This window comes from Mastigoproctus giganteus, chromosome 9 (genome assembly GCF_048544385.1).
Source record: "Mastigoproctus giganteus isolate SK-2022 chromosome 9, ASM4854438v1, whole genome shotgun sequence".
NCBI classification, from domain to species: Eukaryota; Metazoa; Arthropoda; class Arachnida; order Uropygi; family Thelyphonidae; genus Mastigoproctus; species Mastigoproctus giganteus.
This window is the reverse complement of record NC_143583.1, coordinates 146,589,209-146,614,513: the sequence shown is the minus strand read 5'-3', so window position 1 is coordinate 146,614,513 and position 25,305 is coordinate 146,589,209. Positions and strand designations below refer to the sequence as shown.

At 35.4% G+C, this 25,305-nt stretch overlaps 1 protein-coding gene across 1 annotated transcript in view; it reads right to left on the bottom strand.

The window, feature by feature from the left end:
* The window catches only part of LOC150080805 (bleomycin hydrolase), a 163,088-nt gene that overhangs the window by 73,158 nt on the left and 64,625 nt on the right, over positions 1–25,305 (bottom strand). Inside the window, exons 4-6 of the mRNA XM_090381004.1 lie at positions 21,796–22,026; positions 12,195–12,287; positions 437–592 (exon numbers count right to left, since the gene is read on the bottom strand). Coding sequence (XP_090237130.1) covers positions 437–592; positions 12,195–12,287; positions 21,796–22,026 — 480 coding nt within the window. The remainder of the gene's footprint in view (positions 1–436; positions 593–12,194; positions 12,288–21,795; positions 22,027–25,305) is intronic.

Genomic DNA, 25,305 nt, shown 5'->3' with positions numbered 1-25,305 from the left:
TAGAAGCAGTCTCTCCTGTTAACAAGTACAGACCAGGCTGAAAAAAATTCTACCCCTTGAGCCCTGCACAATCTTTCCAGGGCCGAATTGATTGACAGGGCTCTCATCATATACTCCCTCCTATCGTGTCTGGGCAGAATTGCAGACACTTTCAATTTCAACCCTAATTCACGGCTTTTAATGTAAATGTAAATAATGTAAATAATGTAAATAAATGTAAAATGTAAAATAAATGTAAAATGTAAAATAAATGTAAAATAATGTAAAAATGTAAAAAAAATGTAAATAAATGTAAATAATGTAAATGTAAATCTAAATAACAGAAAACTGAATTTATTCTAACTGTAAGCGATTACAGACTGAAATCCACCTTGGGCATCACATCAGTCACAAAGAAATTATTAATTCCAAACAATAACATTGCATTAAATCTTACCTTATCTTCCACATTAAAATAAGGTTTCACATATTCTTCATAAAACTGCAATGGAGTGATAGGGCCTACAGAATTGTAGCTTTTATTTTTATTGTAATATTCCCATAAAAATGTTTCAGGAGGTATGCCAAGACAGATTCCAACTATTCTATATATCTGGATTTATAAAAAAAAAAAGTGACAAATCAGTTCTGGCAGTCAGCAAAAACATGTAAATAGACACCAGAACAAAAAATTTAATTTCTAAAGTAAAAAAGTATTTTTAAAGTACCAATGTGTCATATAAATTCAAGTAACTGTTGATATAAGAAGTATACATAAACAGAAATGGTCACTGCTGAATTTGTGCTTTCTCTAGAAAAAGAACTACAGCAAGCCCAAATATGATAAAGTCCAGACTTAAAACACAAAAAAAAAAAGGAAAGATTTTTTTTTTCAAATAAAAAAAAAAGTTTTAAAAAATACATTAATGATGTTTTAATAAAAGTTATGTATTTTCTTGCAATTTTAACAATTATTAGGTGAACAATGTAACAATAAAAAATATTTGACAAATTCATGTGTCAGATATTTTCCACTATAAATAATCTATTAAAAGAATATATTTCAGAATATTTCCAAAATGGAAATATTCTGAAGAGCATTAACATCACTAATCATGTACATCTGAACTACACAATTAAAAAAATAAACTAAATCCTAAAAAAAAATAATAATAAAAAACTAAGCACTCTTACTAATTACCAAGAAAATTATGTATTATTAAAATACTTTTAAACCAGTTTTTGGTTTAAAAGTATTTTAATCAAACTTAAACATTTTAAAGAATGTTAGCTGTAAACTGAACTAAACATCACTTATATATACACTTTTAAAAACAATTATGGCAAACAGAAATCTACATTAGAAAAGACTGTTTATTTAAATGACATGGATCTCTCATACTGTGAGATTATCAATCAAAACTCTCCTAAAATTAAACAGCATTTTAAAAACAAATATACAATATTTATTTGTTTTCTAATTATTAGTTTTGTTTATTTCTACCATAACACTATAGAAAAAGATATAGTTCTGAAGTTATAATGTAATCAGAGATACCATTTTAAGAAAATACTTATTACAACCTTTTGTTTCCTATAGTTTTTTATTTTTAAGATTTAGTTTAGTTAAAACTCAGGCAAGCTTGAAGCTAATAAGGATGTAAATTATTTGAGTATTAACTAAACATATTTTTAAAACTTTTATATTACAAGTTAAACTGCCATTGAGTTGCCAAAATGTATACCTTGACAACTGCTGCTGAACTGATAAAGTATTTGACCATCTACCAATGACAATGCAATACAGTAGACTTTCAAAATAATGGCACCCCAAATAACAGCACAGTTGAGATAACAGCGCATTGAGATCAGATGGTTACATACAGTGCACGTGTCTTGCAGTGCCAAAAAAAAAGAAAACAGCAAGTCACATGATTACTTTTTTTTTGTTTAAATTCGTTTTGAAAGTGAATTTGTACTGATATCACTGATTATACTGCTATTTTACATTTATTTTAAATTATAAACCTCTCACTATGGCTCCTAAAGTTAATAAACCTCATACAGAGAAGAAAAGAAGAATAATTAAGACATTAAAGCTTAGTTTGTTGTTTGTTTGTTTGTTTGTTATTTGATTTTTAGGAGCATTAGCAACTAAGGCCATATTGCTCCGGGATATGCGGTGGTCATTCCCTGACCTTTCCGCATCCTCCATATTTGGTGGTGACGGGCTCGAACCCCGGTCTGATCAAGAAGCGTGTGTTACACACTGTAAAGCTTAGTGACACACTTGATATAATAATAGAAAATAGAACAGGCATAAGTAGGAGTCTATTAATGGCAGAATATAACATTGGATCGTCAACATGTTTATGTTTTTTATATGCAGTTAATAAAATTGCATTCTTAATCTCTCTATTTCTTATTTAGTCTCATTATTTCTGCATTAAATATATTAAAAATAAAATTTTCTAGATAATGGAAAAATCAAAATAATGGCATCTTGAATCCCCAAAGGTGCCACTATTCTAAAAGTCTACCATAGTAGGGGAAATGACTGTATAGATAGCAATGTCACATTACTAAAAAACCACATCAACATTATATTCAGATTTCTTAATTCTACCACATTTCATACCTTTCATGAGTTCTGTCAAAAAATATGAAACAGTGCAACATTTTGAGAAATAAATCACAAATACCAAGAATTCTAGTTTCTGAACACTTCACAGTACATGATATTTGAAATAAATTTTGAAAAATTCTGGAAATGGAAGTGAATACACATATAATATATGCATTTTTGTTTAATTTTTTTTTTTAAATTTATTATATATATTCTGCTTATTATATATATAATAAGCAGAAGTACATGTGCATGTTTTAAATTTCATGTACAGGTATTTCTGTTTTAAAATTCAGGCATTTAACCATTTTTTAAACTGGAAAATGTAAGAGGCTAATAGCTTCAAAATGCATACAATCAGTCTATTAAGAAAATATGAAATATTGCTATGTGCCAAGCAGAATTGAAAAAATCTATAAATATTTTCTAGAAATTAAAAAGGAAAGTCTACCTCTGTAAAGTGTAGTGCCACCATGTTTGTTACAATTAGGGGGTGACACTACTGCAGGATTAATTGTAATAATTATGCTTTTAGTCCTTTCTCATATCATAAAACCATTCAACTCCTAATCAATATATGGACCACTGGTATCCACAACTTTAAAAATATTCCTCACATATGCAAAATATTTATTCAGCTTACAGCAATCTCTTCAGTGCAAAAGAAAATATTGCTACCACAGTACTTTTTGCATGCCTATCTGCCTTAACATGCCGACAATCCTGGAAAAATTCAATGCACACTAATTTATATTTACCTTAATTGTAACAAAAATTGGAGTTTGAGGACGAGAGTTTCCTGTGCGGACGTGCCTTTCTGCCGCTCTTGGAACAGAGAAGTTTTTTCTGATTTATTTTCTGCTTTATTAGTTTAAATTGACATATTAACTTATTTCTAGAGTAGCTTTATATTCCTATTTACGGTACTTAAAGTTAAAGTAACTTAGATAGAGATTTGTAGGTATTACTTAGTATCGGAAAGGGTATCAAATCCACGTGTTTACCGTTCATAAACAGCCGCCATTGTTACGTGAAAATTAATCAGTAAAATCTATTAATCTTGTCGAACTTCATTGGCAATTAAATTGTACTTTTAACTATACATATAACCACTTAGGTTACGGAACATAAATAATTAGTAAAAATAAATAATTAATACATAACTTGATACGGAAGTTATATAAAGGGATTTCGTAGATAACACTCGTTACTGAAATGCGATACAGCATATCCGGAATTCGATAGCATTAGCTTTGTACAGTATAGTGCATAATATAATATTGTCAATTAATCAGTAGATCTATTAATCTTGTTAAACTTCATTGTCAATTAAATTGTACTTTTAACTATATATATATAACGACTGAGAGTACAAACGTAACAAATAATTAATACATACTTGATACGGAAGTTATATAAAGGGAACTAGTAGATAACACTCGATACTGAAAAATAAATATAGCATTATAACTGTGTTAAGATACAAGTTTAAGGTTTTAATTTTGTTCTGAAATTGTAATTTTATTGACATTTAAATCGAAATCATGACTCTGACCAGAGCAGCAAAGCAAAAGGCTCAAGCTAATGGGAGTGCTGTGACTCAGGGGAGAACTGAGGGGGGGTAGTTGCCCTCTGAATCACAGCCTTTTAAGATGCACTGTTTGCTTGATGTTTGCGGATCAATCGGGTACGGGACATGATACTGCCATAGGGGATGTCTTTGTGTGTGCACGATGCAAGGAGTGCAAGGAAATTAGGCGACAACTCGGCGTTGTTATGGGCCTATATGAGACCTTGAAGGACAGGGTGGATGCCCTCGAAGGAAATAAATTGAGGGGCCCATCAAGCTCTCAGCTGCCCACATCAACGCCAGAGCTTGCACTTGGTCATCTTGCAACACAGAGGCAGCCCCCAAGGCAGAATGCGCTGGTCCCACAGGAACTAGTAGTTGTTGGTGACTCTATTGTCAGGGAAACGGGGAACATGCTTTGTAAAAAGGATAGGTGGAACAGGACCAGGGTATGTCTGCCAGGGGCAAAGGTTGATGACGTTGTAGAGCAGATATCATCTTTTAAGGGCACAAAAGGTGATATAGTTGTACACGTTGGCACTAATGATATTAAGAGTAGGAGACCAGCGGAATTACTTAGCAAGTACAGGTCACTGTTGAAAAAAAAGCCGTGATGTAGGGTTGAATTTGAAAGTGTCTGCAATTCTGCCCAGACACGATAGGAGGGAGTATATGATGAGAGCCTTGTCGATCAATTCGGCACTGGAACGATTGTGCAAGGCTCAAGGGGTAGAATTTCTTTCAGCCTGGAATGTACTTGTTAACAGGAGAGATTGCTTCTACAGGGATGGGATACACTTAAATAGAAAGGGTGCAAGAATATTTGCTGATGCTATCGAGGCAGTGTTAGGTGGGTCGGAAAACTGCTAGCTTGGGGGGAGACAAAGACTAATGGATTAACAGTAGCCACTGGCAGAGGTGAAAGAGATTCTTGCACTGCTTCTATTGGAATGAGCAGAAGCCTGAAAAACAAGATGCAGGATATTTCAGAGACTGCTGGAAGTCATTGCGGTACAAGTAAACACATGGGTTGTGTTAGGGTAGCTAAGAATAGAAACAGGTGCATGTATACTTGCGTGTACACCAATGCTAGGAGTTTGGGAAATAAATTTGATGAATTTGAGGTATTGCTCAAAACATCAAAGGCAGATATTGTTGGGATATCAGAGACGTGGTGTCACACAGATATAAGGAATGCAGAACTGGAATTTGGGGAGTACAATGTGTATAGAAAGGATAGACAGGACAGGAGGGGAGGAGGGGTTATGCTATTAGTTAAAAAACACATAAAATCCAAGGAAGTGAAGCCAGTCGACATTGATGGACAGGGCAGTGTCGAGTCAGTTTGGTGTGACATAAGCATAGGTAAATCAAAATTGGGAGTAGGAGTGTGCTATAGGCCTAATGACTCTGATGAGTATAATAAGATACTGTACAGGAAAATAGAATGGGCCAGTAAATCAGAGAGTCTTATAATGGGGGATTTTAATTTCCCAGATATTGACTGGAATTTGGGGGCTGGTCACTCACACAGTAGCAAGGCTTTTGTGGATTTATTGGATGATTGTTTTCTACACCAGCATGTTTGGGAGGCAACTAGAGGGAGTAATACTCTTGATCTGATTATCAGTAGTGATTCTTCATGCATTAGGAATCTGCAGATAAAGGAACCACTGGGTGGCAGTGATCACAGTGTGCTGAAGTGGGATTTACTCAAGGAGGTAACTACCATCAGAGGTAAAGGGAAGGGTTTTTGCTTTCGTAAAGGTGACTATGATGGTCTGAGACAGTATTTAAATTCTATACAGTGGGACCAACTGATGATGTTACCAACAGCAAATTCAAAATGGGAAGCATTCAAGGAACTAATCTTGGAAGCTACCAGGCTTTACATACCAACCAAGAAATATTGTTCAAGGTTCAGGCCTAAATGGTTGTCAGATGAACTAATGAGACATATGGCAGAGAAGAAAAATGCATGGGATACATACAAATTAATGGGTGACATGGAAGCCTATGATAGATATAAGTTGGTCTGTAACCACGTCACAAAGGAGATTAGGCAGGCAAAGGCAGACTACGAAAAATCCTTGGCAAAGGATGCAAAGAAAAACAGAAAAGAGTTCTTAACCTATTTAAACTCAAGAAGGAAAGGGATGAATCAGATTGGTCCACTGGATGTTGACGGTTCAACAGTTGAGGATCCAGCTCAGGTGGCTAACAATCTAAACGAGTATTTTGCATCTACATTCACACATGAGGAGTTATTCAGGAAGGGGAATGTCGTAGGTGAAGTAAACATTGGCAGTGAGCTAGATTATTTTCTAATAACTGAGAGGAAAGTGGAGGAGAAATTGTTGAGGATAAACATAAAAAAGGCACCCGGGGTGGATGGGATCTATCCAGTTATATTAAAGGAGGCAGCAAAGGAAGTAAGCAAACCCCTAGCCATAATTATGAGAGCTTCTTTGGACTCAGGGGAGGTACCCATGGACTGGAGATGTGCAAATGTAACCCCAATTCACAAAGGAGGATCAAAGGCTGACACAAGTAATTATAGACCTGTTAGTTTAACTTCGGTTCCAGGAAAATTAATGGAGGCACTGGTTAAAGAAGCACTGCAGGATCATCTGGACAAGAATTCAGTTATAGCTCAGACACAGCATGGTTTTGTTAAGGGCAGGTCTTGTCTGACCAATTTGATTGGATACTATGATGTAGTCACAAAAGAACTGGATGCAGGGAATAACTTTGATATTATATATTTGGATCTTAGAAAGGCTTTTGATACTGTTGCACATGGAAGACTGCTGCACAAATAGGAGAAGTGTGGCATTGGAGGCAAATTGCTGCTATGGATAAAGGGATGGTTGAGTGGCAGAAGACAGAGAGTGGTAATCAATGGACACAGCTCAACGTGGACTAATGTTATTAGTGGAGTTCCTCAGGGTTCAGTGTTGGGTCCATTGTTGTTTTCTGTATTTATAAATGATACTGATGATGGTGTATCAGGCTTAATGTCCAAGTTTGCAGACGATACCAAGGTTGGCAGGGTTGTTAAGGACACTACTGAAACTATGCTGCTGCAAAAGGATCTGGAAAGGTTGAGCAGATGGGCTGAGAGGTGGCAAATGAAGTTTAACATTGACAAATGTAAAGTACTACATATGGGAAACAGTAACCCCAGATCAACGTATCAACTCTGTGGTACTACGCTGACAGTGGTAGAGAATGAAAAGGACCTGGGGGTAATTGTGCAGGCAGATATGAAGTTCTCTGAGCAGTGCAGACGAGCTGCAAGAGTAGCTCATGGTATCTTGTCAATGATATACAGGAATTTTTCTAGCAGGGACAGGGATGTGATTATTCCCTTGTATAAGGCATTGGTCAGGCCACACCTTGAGTACTGTATACAGGTCTGGAGGCCTCATTTCAAGAAGGATGTAGAGCTGCTGGAACGAGTACAGAGAAGGGCAACAAGATTAGTGAATGGAACAAAGGGTTGCTCTTACGAAGAAAGGCTTAAGTTTTGCAAATTACAGAGCCTGGAGACTAGGCATCGGCGAGGTGATCTGATAGAGGTGTATAAGGCTTTGAATGGCTTGAGCATGCTCAATGCCGATGGGATTCTTCCTCTTGCTCAGAATAATCACCTGAGAGGGCATAAATTCAAATTGAGGAAGGACGGATGTCGGATAGATGTGCGGAAATTTGCCTTTAGCCAGCGGGCAGTTGGTTTGTGGAATAGACTCCCATCGCTTGTTGTTGAAGTTGATAGCCTAAACAAATTTAAGGCTCAACTGGACAGGTATTTCAAACGAACGGAGGGGTGAAATGGGAGCAGTGGTTGTTTTTTTTTTTTTTTTTGGCTGATGCTGAATAAGCTTGCTTTCTTGCTTCATATGCCTCTACTAATGCTAATGCTAAAATGGTGGCACCACACTTTACAGGGCTAAACTTTCTTTTTAATTTCTAGAAAAAGTTTACAGGTTTTTATTTCAATTTAATTATTCCATGCGTCTTTCTTCTCTGCCATTAAAATCAAGAGTTCTTTTGTCATCCAATTTGGTCTATACTTCAAACAGTACCTTTTTGTTGATTAAAAAAAAATTAAGAGCTTCCAGAATAACCTCCCCAAACATTCAAGATTTGTATCGTTAAAATTATTACTGAAAATCACTTAAAAGGTGTCTAAGATCATCCATTAAAATTATCCCTGTTTTCACGGGGAGAATTACAGTGCTGTTAGACATTCCGTTTCTCTGAGAGCAGTTATTTCTTGAAACAGGTACCAGTGGTTTCTTTATTTGAAAATTCATTGTCTCATGGATCCTTTATATCTTACGAATCTGAGAATATTTCTTTCTCTTGAGGTATTGATGACTGCTTTCTTCATAAGCCTACTTCTTCGATATGTGGCAACCAACCCACAGATTCCAATCAACCTCTGGAAAATTAAGTTTTTCCATTAAGGCATTCTGATTTTCTGGCCAGCTGAATTTGTCTATATTAATCCCACAATCGACTCTAATCACTCTTCTAAGCTTGGTATACAATAAGCGAAGCCTACTCTTTAGAAATTTCAGATTCTCTGTAGAGAAAAGCCACTCCTCTAAGTACAATCCCAAATATCTGTGTTTTAACATAACTAAGGGCTGCGCTCTCACAACTGGATGTCTATTCATGCTTAAATGTCCGTTAAGCAACATAGTCACCATTTTCTGTGAGGAGATCTAATTTATACAGTCTGCTCCAATCCATACGTATTTCAAGAGCATTCTTGCAATAATACATATTACACTATCAAATTTATATTATAAGCAGCTATATTATGCTATACTACTACATTCATGGAGTTTTAAATTAGTTATAGCCTAGAAATAAAATTTCTTAACTAAAAAAAATTTCACCAACCAATGTGATTAGAACTTTTTAGCTACTTATTTACCACAATTAACACCCTATTATTCCACTACTATTCACTACACTACTAGTTACATGATACAATATTCGTGCCAAATCTGATACTGATACAAAAGCTCTATGAATATAAGTCATAACTTACAAAAATCTCTAGTTAAATTTAAAAATAAGCTAATGATATGTGACGAGGACTGTTAAACTGTTTTTTTCAACACAATTTAACATGTTAATTATCAAATGCAGAAATTTCCAAAAAATCTGTTTACAAAAGCTTAAAATTCTTCATTTGCACCAGCCATAGCCCTCGATAAACACTACAAGTCAGGTCCTTCTGGCAGGTGCCTAATTTCCAGATGCTGAAATTTGAAGAGCTGCAGTCTTTTTTTGAGTACTCTGTTGCTTTTCTCTATACCCATTCCAACAGATCCACATCTTTCCTAAAATGAGGCTTCCAGAGACCTGTATGCAGTATTCAAAATGAAAACTAACTACTGTCTTAAACACTGAGATAATGACTTTATCCCTAGTGGAAAAATTCCTGTATATCATTGACAAAAAACCTATGGGCTACTGAAGAATTTCATGCTGGAATGTACAATTACCCCTAGGCCTTTTTCATTCTCCACCAATTTGAGTGTGATAATACCAAATTGGCATATTATCCTGTTATCATTGCTACCCATATGCAGTATCATGAATTTATCAATGTTAAACCTCAGCTGCTTCTCAGCCCATCTGCCTAATTTTTCTTGGTCTTGTTGCAGCAATATGCCTTGATTCCTGCTATTAACCCCTGCCAAATCTTTGTATCATCTGCAAACCTTAGACATTAAACTTGATATGCCTTCATCAATATTATTAATAAGTCATGAAAACAGTAAGGGCAGTGAACACAAGAAAGATTTCACTAATGACATTAGTCCATTAAAAACCACCTTCGAACACTCAATCATGCCTTTATTAATAGCAGTAACTTACCTCTAAGTAGAACACAATATTAAATCCTGATTCATGAGAACTTCAAGCATTCCCACTACTTTGTTGCTACTTCTTTGCATTGATTTATGTTACAAAGAAGCATTTCATTTACACTATTCCCAATTATTCAAAAGTAATGCATTCTACTCTATAAAAATTATATTATGTATTATATTAGACAGTTACATTACAACAATATGATATTGTTATAAATTTAAAAACATTTTGTATTAATAAAAACACTATTACTATTAATATTAATTAAACTCCTATGGAATTACATAAAAGAATATTAAATCGCATTTATATTATTCTTATATCAATACAATGAACAACAGTAGAACTACTTCCTACTTCAATTCCTGTTTTTGACCAATTTCCATGGCTAAATAAGAAGCAATTTCTCCTACTTTAAAGATAAACACAAATAACTGCAATACAAATCTGAAACAAAAAGATAATAAAAGCTAATAATTTTTAACATAATAAAAAAAGTCACCTACCAGCTTTCAAAAATGGCTCCCACTCAGTAGTGCACAATGTCCTCCCTGAAACTATCTACTATCCAGCTAAAAAATTCCTGGAAGAAGTGTTGTATTATACTGTAAACAATATGGGATGTGTTGGAGCACGATAAACATAAAAAAGGCACTAGTATCTACTGAACAGGCTTACCATGAATCTATAAGCTCAGCAATTAAAATTACAACACCTTGCCCCTTCTATTAAGTCTATACTGCCTGTACGTGTATTTACCTTATTCCAGATATTCTTATGATGTTTGCATTTGACCAGTGCCTCACAGAATTCATTAACTAATTAGTGTGAAAACAAATGACAGCCTAGCTTTTTCTGTTTGCTCTGTAACACATATCACATGTTGCTTGCAGCAATACTACTTCCAGAAATTTTTCCAGCTGGATATTAAGTTGGTTTCAGCCTTCTTTGCACAATTTTTAGTAATACCCCACTATTTTCTCGCCATGTCATGGCCACATACAAAATTCCGTTTTCTGCTACATTTGATAATCAAATTTAGCTTTGCACCACAGTTACAAAAAAAAAAAAAAAAAAAATACAGTTTACCATTATAACATTGTTTAAATTGTTTCATATATTTCTGCACTGCCCAGCACATCTGACAGCAAATTCATCATTAACCAAAGATGAACAATGAAATATAATATATAGATTTGGAGAATGTTTTTAAAATTTTGAATTTAATGACAAAGCCAAAATTTTACAGGTTTTATTGCAAAAAAAGTTAAGCATGATGTTTACTACATTACAATTGGATGGTACAATCACAACTACATCCTACCTGAAAGCCAATTTTTCTACTAGACCTTATCTAGTAGAGGTAGACAAACAATACTAATACTTTCAAAAAGTCAGCCGGCCTGCTTAGACATCAACCTATGCAATGAACATATTTATATAGCTGTATAGTACAGTCTTGAGCAAACAGAGAAAGTATTTACATGTTTTGTTTTTTTCTACAGCAAAAAGTAGGTAATGCATGCTACCAAAAAAAAAAAAAGCAAAATTGGAGGTTCTAATTAACACTAGTATACTGAAAACATTTTCAGTTTTGTATCTAATGACTTCCTTAAAAAAGCAGTGAAGCATTCCACAACTGCAGCACTAATGTCTGTTCATCAATGCTCTCCACACAAAGATAGGATTTCTCTTCTCAACCCTTTTAACGATATACTGATCATTGCAGTAAATACAATCCTTCATAAATAATAAGCATATAGCAAATCATAAGGCTAAGATGAGGCAACAAAGAAACCAAGATCATCTTATAGCTGAAGTGATAAGGGTAGTAATTCAATATTACCTGCTCTCAAAATGCTTGTGATGGAAATCTAAACTGGGCTACAGTTTAGATTTCCAACCTTGTTCCTTTTTTTCCCTTTTTTTGATGAAATGTAATTAGTTGGTTTAAATATTTAAGGTTCTTGTCTATCTTTAATATAATGTACTACAGATGTATAACTTGAGAAAATAAATTCTGTGATAATGGCTGCATCCTTTTCAAAAGACTCAGAACACATTTTACAAAGTACAAAAAATAAATATCAATGAAGTCAAAAAAAAAAAAATAAAAAATACCTGTTCCATCATCAAAGTTATCTTCTTTTCGATATCCTCTCCAGAAGTGCCTTTGTCAAATGCAGATCTTAAATCTCTTGTATACTCCCGTAGCTAAAATAAGTGAAAACAAATTCATAACATGCACTTATGTGCACAGGCAAGTACATTCTAGAAATTAATCACCAGTAGTGCATCTTCATTTTCAATAACATTAGTTGTTACATTACCAAAGTTGATTTTTTTTTTCTAAAAATTAACTTTATGTTATAAATAATTTTTATTATGTGACAATCAAGATCTTATTTTCAGAAAAACCTACAAATAAGATCTTGATTGTCAGATAAAAAAAAAAATATTTATAACTTAAAAATGTTTTAATTTCATGCAAAAATTAACTTTTTAATTTTGAACATTTTTTTCCCCAACATTTAGCCCTACCTGCTTTATAAAGCTACAAAAGGTTATTTTAAAAGAATCTTTAAAAAAGTTTCAAATGATAATATTATCATCATAAAAAGATCAATTAAGAATACTCAGAGTACATCAGGAGGACTGAGAAAATTTAATTAAAAACTATTCAAAAATATGAGTTTCAGTTATCTTTTTAAACTTTTAAGACTTGTTATTTTTTGACCTGTACCAAGATTATTAAAGAACCTCAAGGATTCTAAGTGTCAGAGGAACACAACTGTATAAAGATGATCTGCTATGCAGTGAAACACTCAATATGATTTCATAATCTCTTCACCTTGCACTATGCCATCAATAGAATTGTTATTGGGGGTTTAGACTCATCAGCAACTTAGAACATATTCTGCCATTGTGTATTGTCTGTATTGCTCTGTGTTTGTCAGCCAGTTTGCATGTTGTATGGACTGAAAAACCTAGAATAACTCATGGGACAAAATGTTACTCCCTCTGCCTGAGATCAGCTAACAGCCTGACTGAAGAGGGCACTTTAGAAATTCTTCTAGTGGTCGACAAGAATCAAACAAGTAAAAAGTAGCAAAACTGGAGCCACTAGTATTATTAGTGCATCTTCTTTCACACTTTACCATAATACTCAATGTACATAATTTGTGCTGTATAATATAACTAAAAAAGCAAGTATAATGACAGTCAAAAGGATATTAAAGTTAAATAAACAAACAAAGGATAAGGGGGAAAATAATAAGAGTATTATATGTGGGTCAAAAAAAGGGATCAATGGCATTAGGTAAGCCAAATTAAAGAAATAAACTTAATTTTAGAAAGGCAACTATCCATTTTATTCAATGCATGGCTGATCAAAGTGACTAGTAATAGTAGTAACTTCTATGCTCAAAACATCTGAAACACCACATCAAAAAACATGCCACTATAACACTGACCAAAAAAAGATAAAAAGAAAATGAATAAAATAACAAAATAAAATTGAAGACTGCCACTTGATTCCATTCCTAGAAGGCCACAAAATCAGCAAGAGCAAATACCAGAATTATAGTATTTCAATAGTTATGCAAATCAGCACCTCTCAGTTGATTTCTCCACTATAAGCACCAAATAAATAAGAATAATAAATATAGCAGGGCATCTAATTTAGAGATGATGCCAATAGAAAAAAAAAGTTTAAATGGCTCAAAGCTTTCATGAGAGAAATTTTTTGTTTGAAAGCAAAAAAAAAAAAAAAAGCAGGTCAACATTCCAAAATGATTAAAACATCAATGAGGGCAACTGCATCACTCAATCACATTGATGATCAACCATTCAAGAAATTGCTGAGGATACATCTCTTTCATTTAGTTCAGTTCAGGTCACTTTGAATGAGGATTTTGGCATGGGGCAAGTAGATGCCAAGTTTGTTCCATGTATTCTCACTCAAAGTCAAAGTCCTCATTTCATCACCTGTTATATTTTTTAATAAATAAATATATATAAATATACATTTTAACAAAAAAAAAAAATAATAATAATAAAAGTGATAAATCTTGGGTGCTCCCAACAGAAAGTAACATTGTCACTAAAGCCAAAAAAGGCACAGCAATCAACATCGCATATAAGGTCATTCTGTTTGTGTTTTTTGACAAAGGGATGGTGTTATCAGAATTCATACTGAGGCATCACTGTTGATGCAGCCTACTACCACAAAGTTTCAAAACAGCTGAGATATGAAATCTGCCATAAATGATCTGAAAAATGAAAAAAATATTGGCTTTCATGGCAACATGCATGTCACTTCACTCACTGTCCAACAATTTTTCACTAAACAACACACTCCCTCTGTGCCACACCCTTTATTCACCCAATCTGGCACCATGTGACATTTCATTTATCCAAAATAATGCAAGCCAATTCAAGAAATCCAATCAAACACAATAAACTACTTAAAACATTCAAAAGGAAGACTTCCAAAACTGTTTTGATCAGTGGCAGGCATGAAGAAACAAGTGTGTGGTTGCAAAAGGAGATTATATTGAAGAATATTAGCAATGTAAATATCTGCTATTCCTGAGAGTTTTCCTGGGTAACATATTCTATCTCAGGAGATATATCTGCTATCCCTGCAACTGTCCTTGCAGGATAGCAGATATATACCCCTCTTATGACCTTATTTAAAAATCAGAAAAATTGAATAAACCAGGAAATTATTATTGCTTCCCTTTTGCATTGTTACCAACAACCTTCTGGGGACAGGGAATATATCCTCCCTATGCCCTTGTTTAAAAACTGAAAAAGTGATAATCAGATAGTGAATAAAAGCAAGCAATTATAATTTTCTGCTTCATTTACTTTTTGAATTTTTTATAAAGGGCACAGGGGGATATATCTCCTATTCCCGCAATCATCTAGATAAAATATTCATTATATTTGGAGCACCTAATATACTTCAGTCATAAAGGAAGAGAATTCACAAATATGATTATCAAGCAAGCTTTTACTAATATGAAAGAAGACTTCCGAAAATGTTCTGATCAGCGTAAACTAGACTGTTGAATACTAGGATTTACTGTATCAGATAGGTAAATGTTTGAAATAAAGTGAAATGCATTGATATTTCAGGCTTAATGTATTCAAACACACGTCAATGGTGGTGTTGACCACTTCAGCTGGCGGGAGCTTGTCACTTGTCAGCTCCCACCAGCTGAAGTGGTCAACACCACCACTGCCATGAATGGTACCTACCCCCATACCTGAGAGGACACCATGCATAATATTCTTAATGAATTATTCCCTGTAGAAGATCTTACTCTCACCACTAAACAACAAGAAATCTGTAACAATAATCAGTTACCACACTGCAGAAATAAACCCTCCCTTTTCCCAGAATGAGCTAAAGGCAGCTTTAGATAGTACCAAAATTAGCAAAATTCCCAGACCTGTTGGAGGTTAATGACCTTCATTATGACAAGACATGGGTCTTTTAAGGCCAAGCTCCACCAGCATAGCCTAACTGATGATCCACACTGCACTGTGCTTTTAAAGATTGGCAGCACCTACTATATGAGTGCTCAATCTATGACAACCCCTCACTAATATCAAAAATCAGTCCGTTACCAATAAAAGATGAACATTTCTTTATTACAGAGCATTACTACTATGTAGCCCTTACCAATTATGTTCAAACTATATTCCAAACATACAGACAAAACCTAAGAATGTTGTACCAATCCTCCCCCCCCCCATGCACCACTGAAATAGTATAAAACCGGCAGTAAAGTTGAACAACATAACCTAACCAAGCTGATCCTTTCTGGGGCCCTGTGGAGTGCATGCGTGCGTGTGTGTGTAAGAGTAAGAGCTTGCCCCTATCATACATGTGAATATACGTGTCTTATGTGTGTATGACTGGAAGAATGTGTATGTGCAAGGTAAATTCTAGAAGGAAGGGATGAATCAGATTGGTCCTCTTGATATTGATGGTTCAACTGTTGATGATCCTGCTCAGGTAGCTAACAAACTAAATGAATATTTTGCATTGACATTCACACATGAGGAGTTATTCAGCGAGGGGAATGCCAGAGGTGTATTCAACTCTGGCAGTAAGCTAGATAATCTTGTAATAACTGAGAGTAAAGTGGAGGAGAAATTGTTGAAGATAAACATAAGAAAAGCACCTGGGGTGGATAGAATCTATCCAATTATATTAAAGGAAGCAGCAAAGGAAGTAAGCAAACCCTTAGCCATAATTATGAGAGCTTCCCTGGATTCAGGGGAGGTACCCATGGACTAGAGATGTGACCCCAATCCACAAAGGAGGATCAAAAGCATTGCAGAATCATCTAGCATTAGCATTAGTAGAGGCATATGATGCAAGAAAGCAAGCTTATGCAGCATCAGCCAAAAAAAAAAAAAAAAAAAAAAACTTCCACTTCCCCCCCTCCGTTCGTTCGAAATACCTGTCCAGCTGAGCCTTAAATTTATTTAGGCTATCGACTTCCACAACAAGGGATGGAAGTCTGTTCCACCAACCAACTACCCGCTGGCTAAAGGCAAATTTCCGCACATCTATCCTACATCTGTCTTTCCTCAATTTGAATTTATGCTCTCTCAGGTGATTATTCTGAGCAAGAATCCCATCGGCATGCTCAAACCATTCAAGGCTTTATACACCTCTATCAGATCACCTTGCCAGTGCCTAGTCTCCAGACACTGTAATTTGCAAAACTTAAGCCTTTCTTCGTAAGAGCAACCCTTTGTTCCATTCACTAATCTTGTTGCCCTTCTCTGTACTCGTTCCAGCAGCTCTACATCCTTCTTGAAATGATGCCTCCAGACCTGTATACAATACTCAAGGTGTGGCCTGACCATTGCCTTATACAAGGGAATAATCACCTCCTTATCCCTGCTAGAAAAATTCCTGTATATCATTGACAAGACACCATGAGCTACTCTTGCAGCCCATCTGCACTGCTCCAAGAACTTCATATCTGCCTGCACAATTACCCCCAGGTCCTTTTCATTCTCTACCACTGTCAGTGTAGTACCACAGAGTTGATACGTTGCTCTGGGGTTGCTGTTTCCCATATGTAGTACTTTACATTTGTCAATGTTAAACTTCATTTGCCAGCTCTCAGCCCATCTGCTCAACCTTTCCAGATCCTGTTGCAGCAGCATAGTGTCAGTAGTGTCCTTAACAACCCTGCCAACCTTTGTATCGTCTGCAAACTTGGACATTAAGCTTGATATACCATCATCAATATTATTTATAAATACAGAAAACAATAATGGACTCAACACTGAACACTGAGGGACTCCACTAATAAAATTAGTCCATGATGAGCAGTGTCCATTGATTACCACTATCTGTCTTCTCCCACTCAACCATCCCTTTATCCATAGCAGCAATTTGCCTCCAATGCCACACTGCTCCAATTTGTGCAGCAGTCTTCCATGTGCAACAGTATCAAAAGTCTTTCTAAGATCCAAGTATATAATATCAAAGTTATTATTATTATTATTATTATTATAATTAGCCATATGGTGCAAGGAAGCCTGAGGCTTTTGCTGCACCAGCCAAAAAAAAAAAAAAAATTCTGAGTTACCCCTTAGAGAGAGAGAGAAGGGGGGGTCAGAAATAGAAGGAAATCACCAAGAAAGAGAAGAATGATGATTTTATTCCCTGCATCCAGTTCTTTTGTGACTGCATCATAGTATCCAATCAAATTGGTCAGGCAAGACTTTCCCTTAACAAAACCATGCTTTGTACGAGCTATAACTGAAGTCTTATCTAGATGATCCTGCAGTGCTTCTTTAACCAGTGCCTCCATTAATTTTCCTGGAACAGAAGTTAAACTCACAGGTCTATAATTACTTGTGTCAGCCTTTGATCCCCCTTTGTGAATTAGGGTCACATTTGCACATCTCCAGTCTATGGGGATGTCCCCATACACTGGAGATGGGGACATCCTTGGACTCAGTCCCCTGAGTCCAATGAAGCTCTCATAATTATGGCTAAGAGTTTGCTTACTTCCTTTGCTGCCTCCTTTAATATAACTGGATAGATCCCATCCACCCCAGGTGCATTTCTTGTGTTTATCTTCAACAATTTCTCCTCCACTTTCCTCTCAGTTATTACAAGATTATCTAGCTTATTGCCAGAGTCGAATACACCTCTGGCATTCCCCCTCGCTAAATAACTCCTCATGTGTGAATGTCGATGCAAAATATTCATTTAGTTTGTTAGCTACCTGAGCAGGATCATCAACAGTTGAACCATCGATATCAAGTGGACCAATCTGATTCATCCCCCTCCTTCTAGAGTTTACATAAGTAAAGAACTCTTTGCTGTTTTTCTTTGCATCCTTTGCCAAAGATTTCTCGTAATCTGCCTTCGCCTGCCTAACCTCCTTTGTAACTTGGTTACAGATCAACTTATATCTATCATAGGCTTCTGTGTCACATGTTAATTTTTATGTATCGCATGTATTTTTCTTCTCTGCCATATGTCTCATTAGTTCATCTGACATCCATTTAGGCCTAAACTTTGAACAATATTTCTTAGTCTGTATGTAAAGACTAGTAGCTTCCAAGATAAGTTCTTTTAATGCTTCCCATTTTGAAATTGCTGTTGGTAATATCATCAGTTGGTCCCACTGTATAGAATTTAAATACTGTCTCAGACCATTGTATCTTCAAACAGGCCTATGGGGCTGGAAAATTCCATACTGCAATAATTAAAGACAAACACCAGCCAAGGAATAAAAAAAAATTTTTTTTACTATAAAAATAATGTGATACAATATCGGAAATATTAAAATAAATTACGATAAAACGTTAAAAATATAGTTATAAAATATACCGAAGCAATAAAATTATCTAAAATAAACTGGATTAAAAGCGATAAAACCTGAAGCTTTCGGAGGTTGCTGTCTCCTTCTTCAACAGTTCGGTTGAAGAAGGAGTCAGCAGTTCTTCAACAGTTGCTTCGGTATATTTTTAACTATATTTTTAACGTTTTATCGTAATTTATTGTAATATTTCCGATAGTGAATCACATTATTTTTATAGTAAAAATTTTTTTTATTCCTTGGCTGGTGTTTGTCAGACCATTGTAGTCACCTTTACGAAAGCAATAACCCTTCCCTTTACCACTGATGGTAGTTACCTCTTTGAGTAAATTCCACTTCAGCACACTGTGATCACTGCCACCTAGTGGTTCCTTTATCTGTAGATTCTTAATGCATGAAGAATCACTGCTGATAATCAAATCAAGAGTATTACTCCCTCTAGTTGCCTCCCGAATATGCTGATGTAGAAAACAATCATCCAATAAATCCCCAAAAGCGTTGCTAGTGTGTGAGTGACCAACCCACAAATTCCAGTCAATATCTGAGAAATTAAAATCCCCATTATAAGACTCTCTGATTTACTGGCCCACTCTATTTCCCTGTACAGTTTCTTATTATACTCATCAGAGTCATTAGGCCTATAGCACACTCCTACTCTCAATTTTGATCTCCCAATGCTTATGTCACACCAAACTGACTCGACACTGCACTGTCCAGCGATGTCGACTGGTTCACTTCCTTCGATTTTATGTGTTTCTTAACTAACAGCATAACCCCTCCTCCCTTCCTATCCTGTCTATCCTTTCTGTACACATTGTACTCCCCAAATTCCAGTTCTGCATTCCTTATATCTGTGTGACACCACGTCTCTGATATCCCAACAATATCCGCCTTTGATGGTTTGAGCAATACCTCAAATTCATCAAATTTGTTTACCAAACTCCTAGCATTGATGTACACGCAAGTATACATGCACCTGTTCCTATTCTTAGCTACCCTAATAGAACCCATGTGTTTACTTGTACCGCAATGACGCCAAGCAGTCTCTGAAATATCCTGCATCTTGTTTTCCAGGCTGCTGCTCATTCCAATAGAAGCAGTGCAAGAATCACTTTCACCTTTATTTCATTAACATTTCATTTATTTCATTTTATTTCATTAACAGTAGCCACTGGCAGTGGCTACTGTTAATCTATTAGTCCTTGTATCCCACCAATCTAGCAGTTTTCTGACCCACCTAACACTGTCTCGATAGCATCAGCAAATATTCTTGCACCCTTTCTATTTAAGTGTATCCCATCCATGTAGAAGCAGTCTCTCCTGTTAACGAGTACAGACCAGGCTGAAAAAAATTCTGCCTCTTGAGTCTTGCACAATCTTTCCAGGGCCGAATTGATCAGCAAGGCTCTCATCATATACTCCCTCCTATCGTGTCTGAGCAGGATTGCAGACACTTTCAAATTCAACGCTAATTCACGACTTTTTTTCAACAGTGACCTGTACTTATTAAGTAATTCTGCCAGTCTCCTACTTTTAATGTCATTAGTGCCAACGTGTACAAGAATATTACCCTTTGTGCCCTTAAAAGATGATATCTGCTCTACAACGTCATCACCCTTTGCCCCTGCAGACATACCCTGGTCCTGTTCCACCTATCCTTTTTACATAGCATGTCCCCGTTTCCCTGACAATAGAGTCACCAACAACTACTAGTTCTTGTGACCAGTGGATTCTGCCTTGGGGGTTGCCGCTGTGTCATGTGATGATCAAGTGCAAGCTCTGACGCTGATGTGGGCAGCTGAGAGCTTGATGGGCCCCGCAATTTAGATCCTTCAAGGGGCATCCACCCTGTCCTTCAAGTTCTCATATATGCCCATAACAACGCTGAGTGTCACCTTATTTCCTCACACTCCTTACATCGTGCGCGCACACAAAGACATCCCCCCCTTGGCAATATCATGTCCCGTACCTGATTACTCCACAAACATCAAGCAAGCAGTGCATTTTAAAAGGCTATGATTCAGAGGGCAACTGCCCCCCCCCTCAGTTCTCCCCCTAAGCCACAGCACTCGATTTAGCTTGAGCCTTTTGCTTTGCTGCTCTGGTCTGAGTCATGATTCCGATTCAGTTTCAGTACAAAATTATAACCCTAAACTTGTATCCCAACGCAGTTGTAACACTACATATCTATATATATATTTTTAAGTGTCAAGTATTATCTTCAAGTTTCTTTATATAAGTTCTGTTTCAAGTCTCTCCCCACAATGACTTAATCAGTATTTCAAATTCATCAAATTTATTTGTTTGCTCTGGCATTAGTGTAAGTATACTTGAACCAGTTCTTACCTTTAATTACTCTGAATATAAGTTACCTTAGTTACCTTTAGTTACCCTCAACAGCACAAATGCTGTACTAAGCTAAATAGTTTTGGCTTAGTACAGTATTTGGCTACTAGAGCATGCAGTTATCCAGACTTCTTTCCCATTCAAAAAATGAGGCATTATTATTAGATGACGGTATACAGTTACAGATATTTTCCATATTTAAGGACTATAGACTAGCCCAACAGATCAACTCTAAATTAGAGAATGTCCACAGTAGACATGGGTTCATAGCCACAGTCATAAGATTTCAAAACTTTTTTCAAAACATTCAAACCAACATAGCATTTATACATATGGACACCATACTTCCAGGTGTATAAATGGATCAAAAATCTGGATTCATGAAACTAATATAAAACAATTCGCATTAACTATTTTAATCACCAAAAACATTATATATAAAGATGAACATTCACTGTTAAGTACACAGAATAAATGTAGTACAGTTTTGTTTTTAGTTTCCTCACCTTGCTCTTTAAGATCGCATTCATTCGGCTAGACACTTCACAGCTGTATGATTCAGGAAAACACTTTTTTGGCATTAATCCATGCCTAGTAATCAGATTTACTAGCATGTCCCACTGACCACCATCACATACTGGATCATGAAGAAGGAAAGCGACCAGTCGACCATCTACTGGTTCTCCTCTTTGAGCAGTTTCAATCACATTGTGCAAAAAGTAATTACATCTTTCAATCTAAAATAATGATTAAATCTATTAATGATTAATGATTAAAATCTAAATTGATTAAATGATCTAAATATCTCAAGCATTAACATAATCTAAAATTGGATTTAAGAAATGTTGTATAACAAAATTTTTTGAATTTAAATTAGATAAAATAAAATTTATCTAATTTTTTTATATAAGGGTACAACTGAAAGACAAACTATTAATCACCTACCTGACCTGCTATATGGTATGAACAGCAAACTAAAGACTGATTTGCCTGTAGATAATAACATACACCATGTTTTGAAGTATCGTTTTTGTTTTGAACAGAAATAACTGGTATTTGTTGCATTATGCAATTTGCTTGTAAAACAATGTTGTTTTTGTATGAACATAATCTGAATTAGGTTCATACAATACTAAACAATAGGCAACTCTAATTTCACCAGTTCAATAATAGTAGTAGGACTAATGGCAAATGATGCAAGAAAGCAAGCTTATATAGCATCAGCCAAAAAAAAAAAAAAAAAGTTCACCCATCTGTACCCGCCAAGAATTTGTCTAGTTCTCCTTTGAATTTATTCAACCCATCCACTTCCACAACAACTGATGGAAGCCTGTTCCAGCAATCAACCACCTGCTGGCTGAAGATAAACTTCCACACATCTTGCAATCATCCTTTGAATACCCCTCATGTATATAATCTCAGCAAGTGAAAGAATCCCATTAACAGTTTACTCAATCAACTCTCCCCTCTCCCCATAGGTGCCTAGTCTCGAAACACTGCAATTTGCAGAACTCAAGCCTTTCTACGTAAGAGCATCCTTTTGTTCCTTCACCAATCTGGTTGCCCTTCTCTGCACCCATTCCAGCAGTTCTACATCTTTCCTAAAATGAGGGCTCCAGACCAGTATACTGTATCCAATATGGAGCCTAATAGAAAGGGATAATCACCTCCTTATCATTGCTAGCAAATTTTCTGTATAACACAGACAAAGCCCCATGAGCTGTCCTGGCAGCATGTCTGCACTGCTCAGAGAATTTCAGTTCTGACTGCACAATTACCCTAAGTCTTATTCATTCCCCACTACTCTGAGTGTAGTACCCCACAGTTGATAAGTTACTCTGGGGTTACTGCTACCCATGTGCAGTTCCTTGCATTTTTCAATGTTAAACTTCAACTGATATTTCTCAGCCCGTGAGCTATAGTGGGCTCACAAGAGTCCATTGTGATTTTTTTTGAAAATCTGCGATCCCACTGTTGAGATGATCATGTATTTTACAAATGAAATCCTGAATGCAATTATTAAGTATCCAGAACTGAAACTATGGTGGGACGAGCGGGGCACCATCCCCAGCATTCGATCAGTTATGTATTTTAAAATTGCTTCATTTTTTATTTAATTTCAGTCGGACATGTGTTTAACCAACTTTTTTATAGCGAATTTTTTTGAACTCCCCTTGGTAATTACATTTAAAATAGTTTCTGTTGAATGAAGAAAATTTCCATATAATTACAGATTATGAGACAACTTTGTATGCATTGTTCTCACCTCTTGTCTTTAGGTAATTAGAAAGTGCAAATTAAGGGTGAAAGGGATTACTGTTCCACAATGTTAGTGATGTCCGTAAAACCTATGTAGTCACATACTGAGAAGTCATGCTAGTCAATATGCTTTCCATATCCAGTCAGAGGATTAAGAAGATTCCCGACACGGATAATAGCTCTGGTCAACCTGTGTTGTAGTTCCCCTTTACTCCGAAAAACATGCCTGTTTTTCGGAGAAGTGAGTGATCCACACCTTCCAGTAAATTTCTCCTGTCTATGTTTACATGGTTACAGTAGATACGTGTGATTCTGACATTTTGCATAATAGTCAAAGAACTAGCGACAATAGCAACATGGGGGGGGGGGGGGGGGGGAATGAGGCAACTAAGATATTATATGAACTTTACGGAGATGAAATGTTGACAGATTTTGAAACTTTGTCAAGCCTTTCATTCGGTAGAAAATGTTCTAAAATATAATGGCATACAGGCAATAATTTTTAAAAAACTGTATGCATTATCCAATCTCCAAAAAACCAGTGCGAATTAAGGATGATTGCTAAAGAACTTGATGTGAAAACTATAAATATTGATCGTGCGTTGGGGCCATGATGAGCAGTTTGTAGCTGGAGGATGGCAATTGAGGGTTGGAGGAATTATCCTGCTTTGTGCAAACATTTTGAATCAGAAGTTAAATTTTCTGGATTATTAAATCAACTTTTAAATCTGAAATTTCTTAACCATTTAGCACTAATGACTGACATCCTGCAGGAGCTCTCTTACCATTCAGAAGCTTTACACAGTGATTTACAGAATCACTATGGTAAAAGCAGATAAATTAATTATTTGAACTATCAATGCTATTGCTAATTTGAAAAATTCTGAAGGAAATTATGAAGTAAAATTGAGAGCATGTTCAAGTAGGAAGAATTTGAAGGAATCAAATTCAAAAGAACACATTTAAAAAATTACCTCGTGACAAATTATTAAATGCATTGTTTTATCCTTAAAGAATAAGTTATTAACACAACAGAGTGATTTTAAATTAAATAATGATACCATTGACGATGAGGAATTGAAAGAAATTTTAAACATATGTTACCCGAAATCGTGGAATATGAAAGAACCTTCATCTCAATGGCAAGACAGTGATTACCTCGTGACAAATTATTAAATGCATTGTTTTATCCTTAAAGAATAAGTTATTAACACAACAGAGTGATTTTAAATTAAATAATGATACCATTGACGATGAGGAATTGAAAGAAATTTTAAACATGTTACCCGAAATCGTGGAATATGAAAGAACCTTCATCTCAATGGCAAGACAGTGAAAACCAAATAATGAATTAAGTTTTCTAATAAAATATGAAATAAAAATTAATGATTTTAGAGATTTTGTCAAAGACAGTTTATCTTTAAAATCGAGTGCAATTCCATTTTCAATTAAGAAAGCCTGAAAATATCTTTGAAACCATTGTGATTAGCAATGCTGAAGCTGAGCAAGCTATCAGTGTAATGAATAGTACTGAGTGAATGAATGAATTTATAATGTTGACAATTAAACATGTTGCAGATTATGATGACCATACATCTAAATGGAAAACCATTGCTTCAATTTGATCCGGTTCGTTACATCAAATCATTCATCTGTAATCATCACTCAAAGCAGAAGATTGACAACAAATATTAATAAAGAAGTAAATTGTATATGGCAATTTTTTGAATAAATTTTTCTTGAATATTTGTGCAATA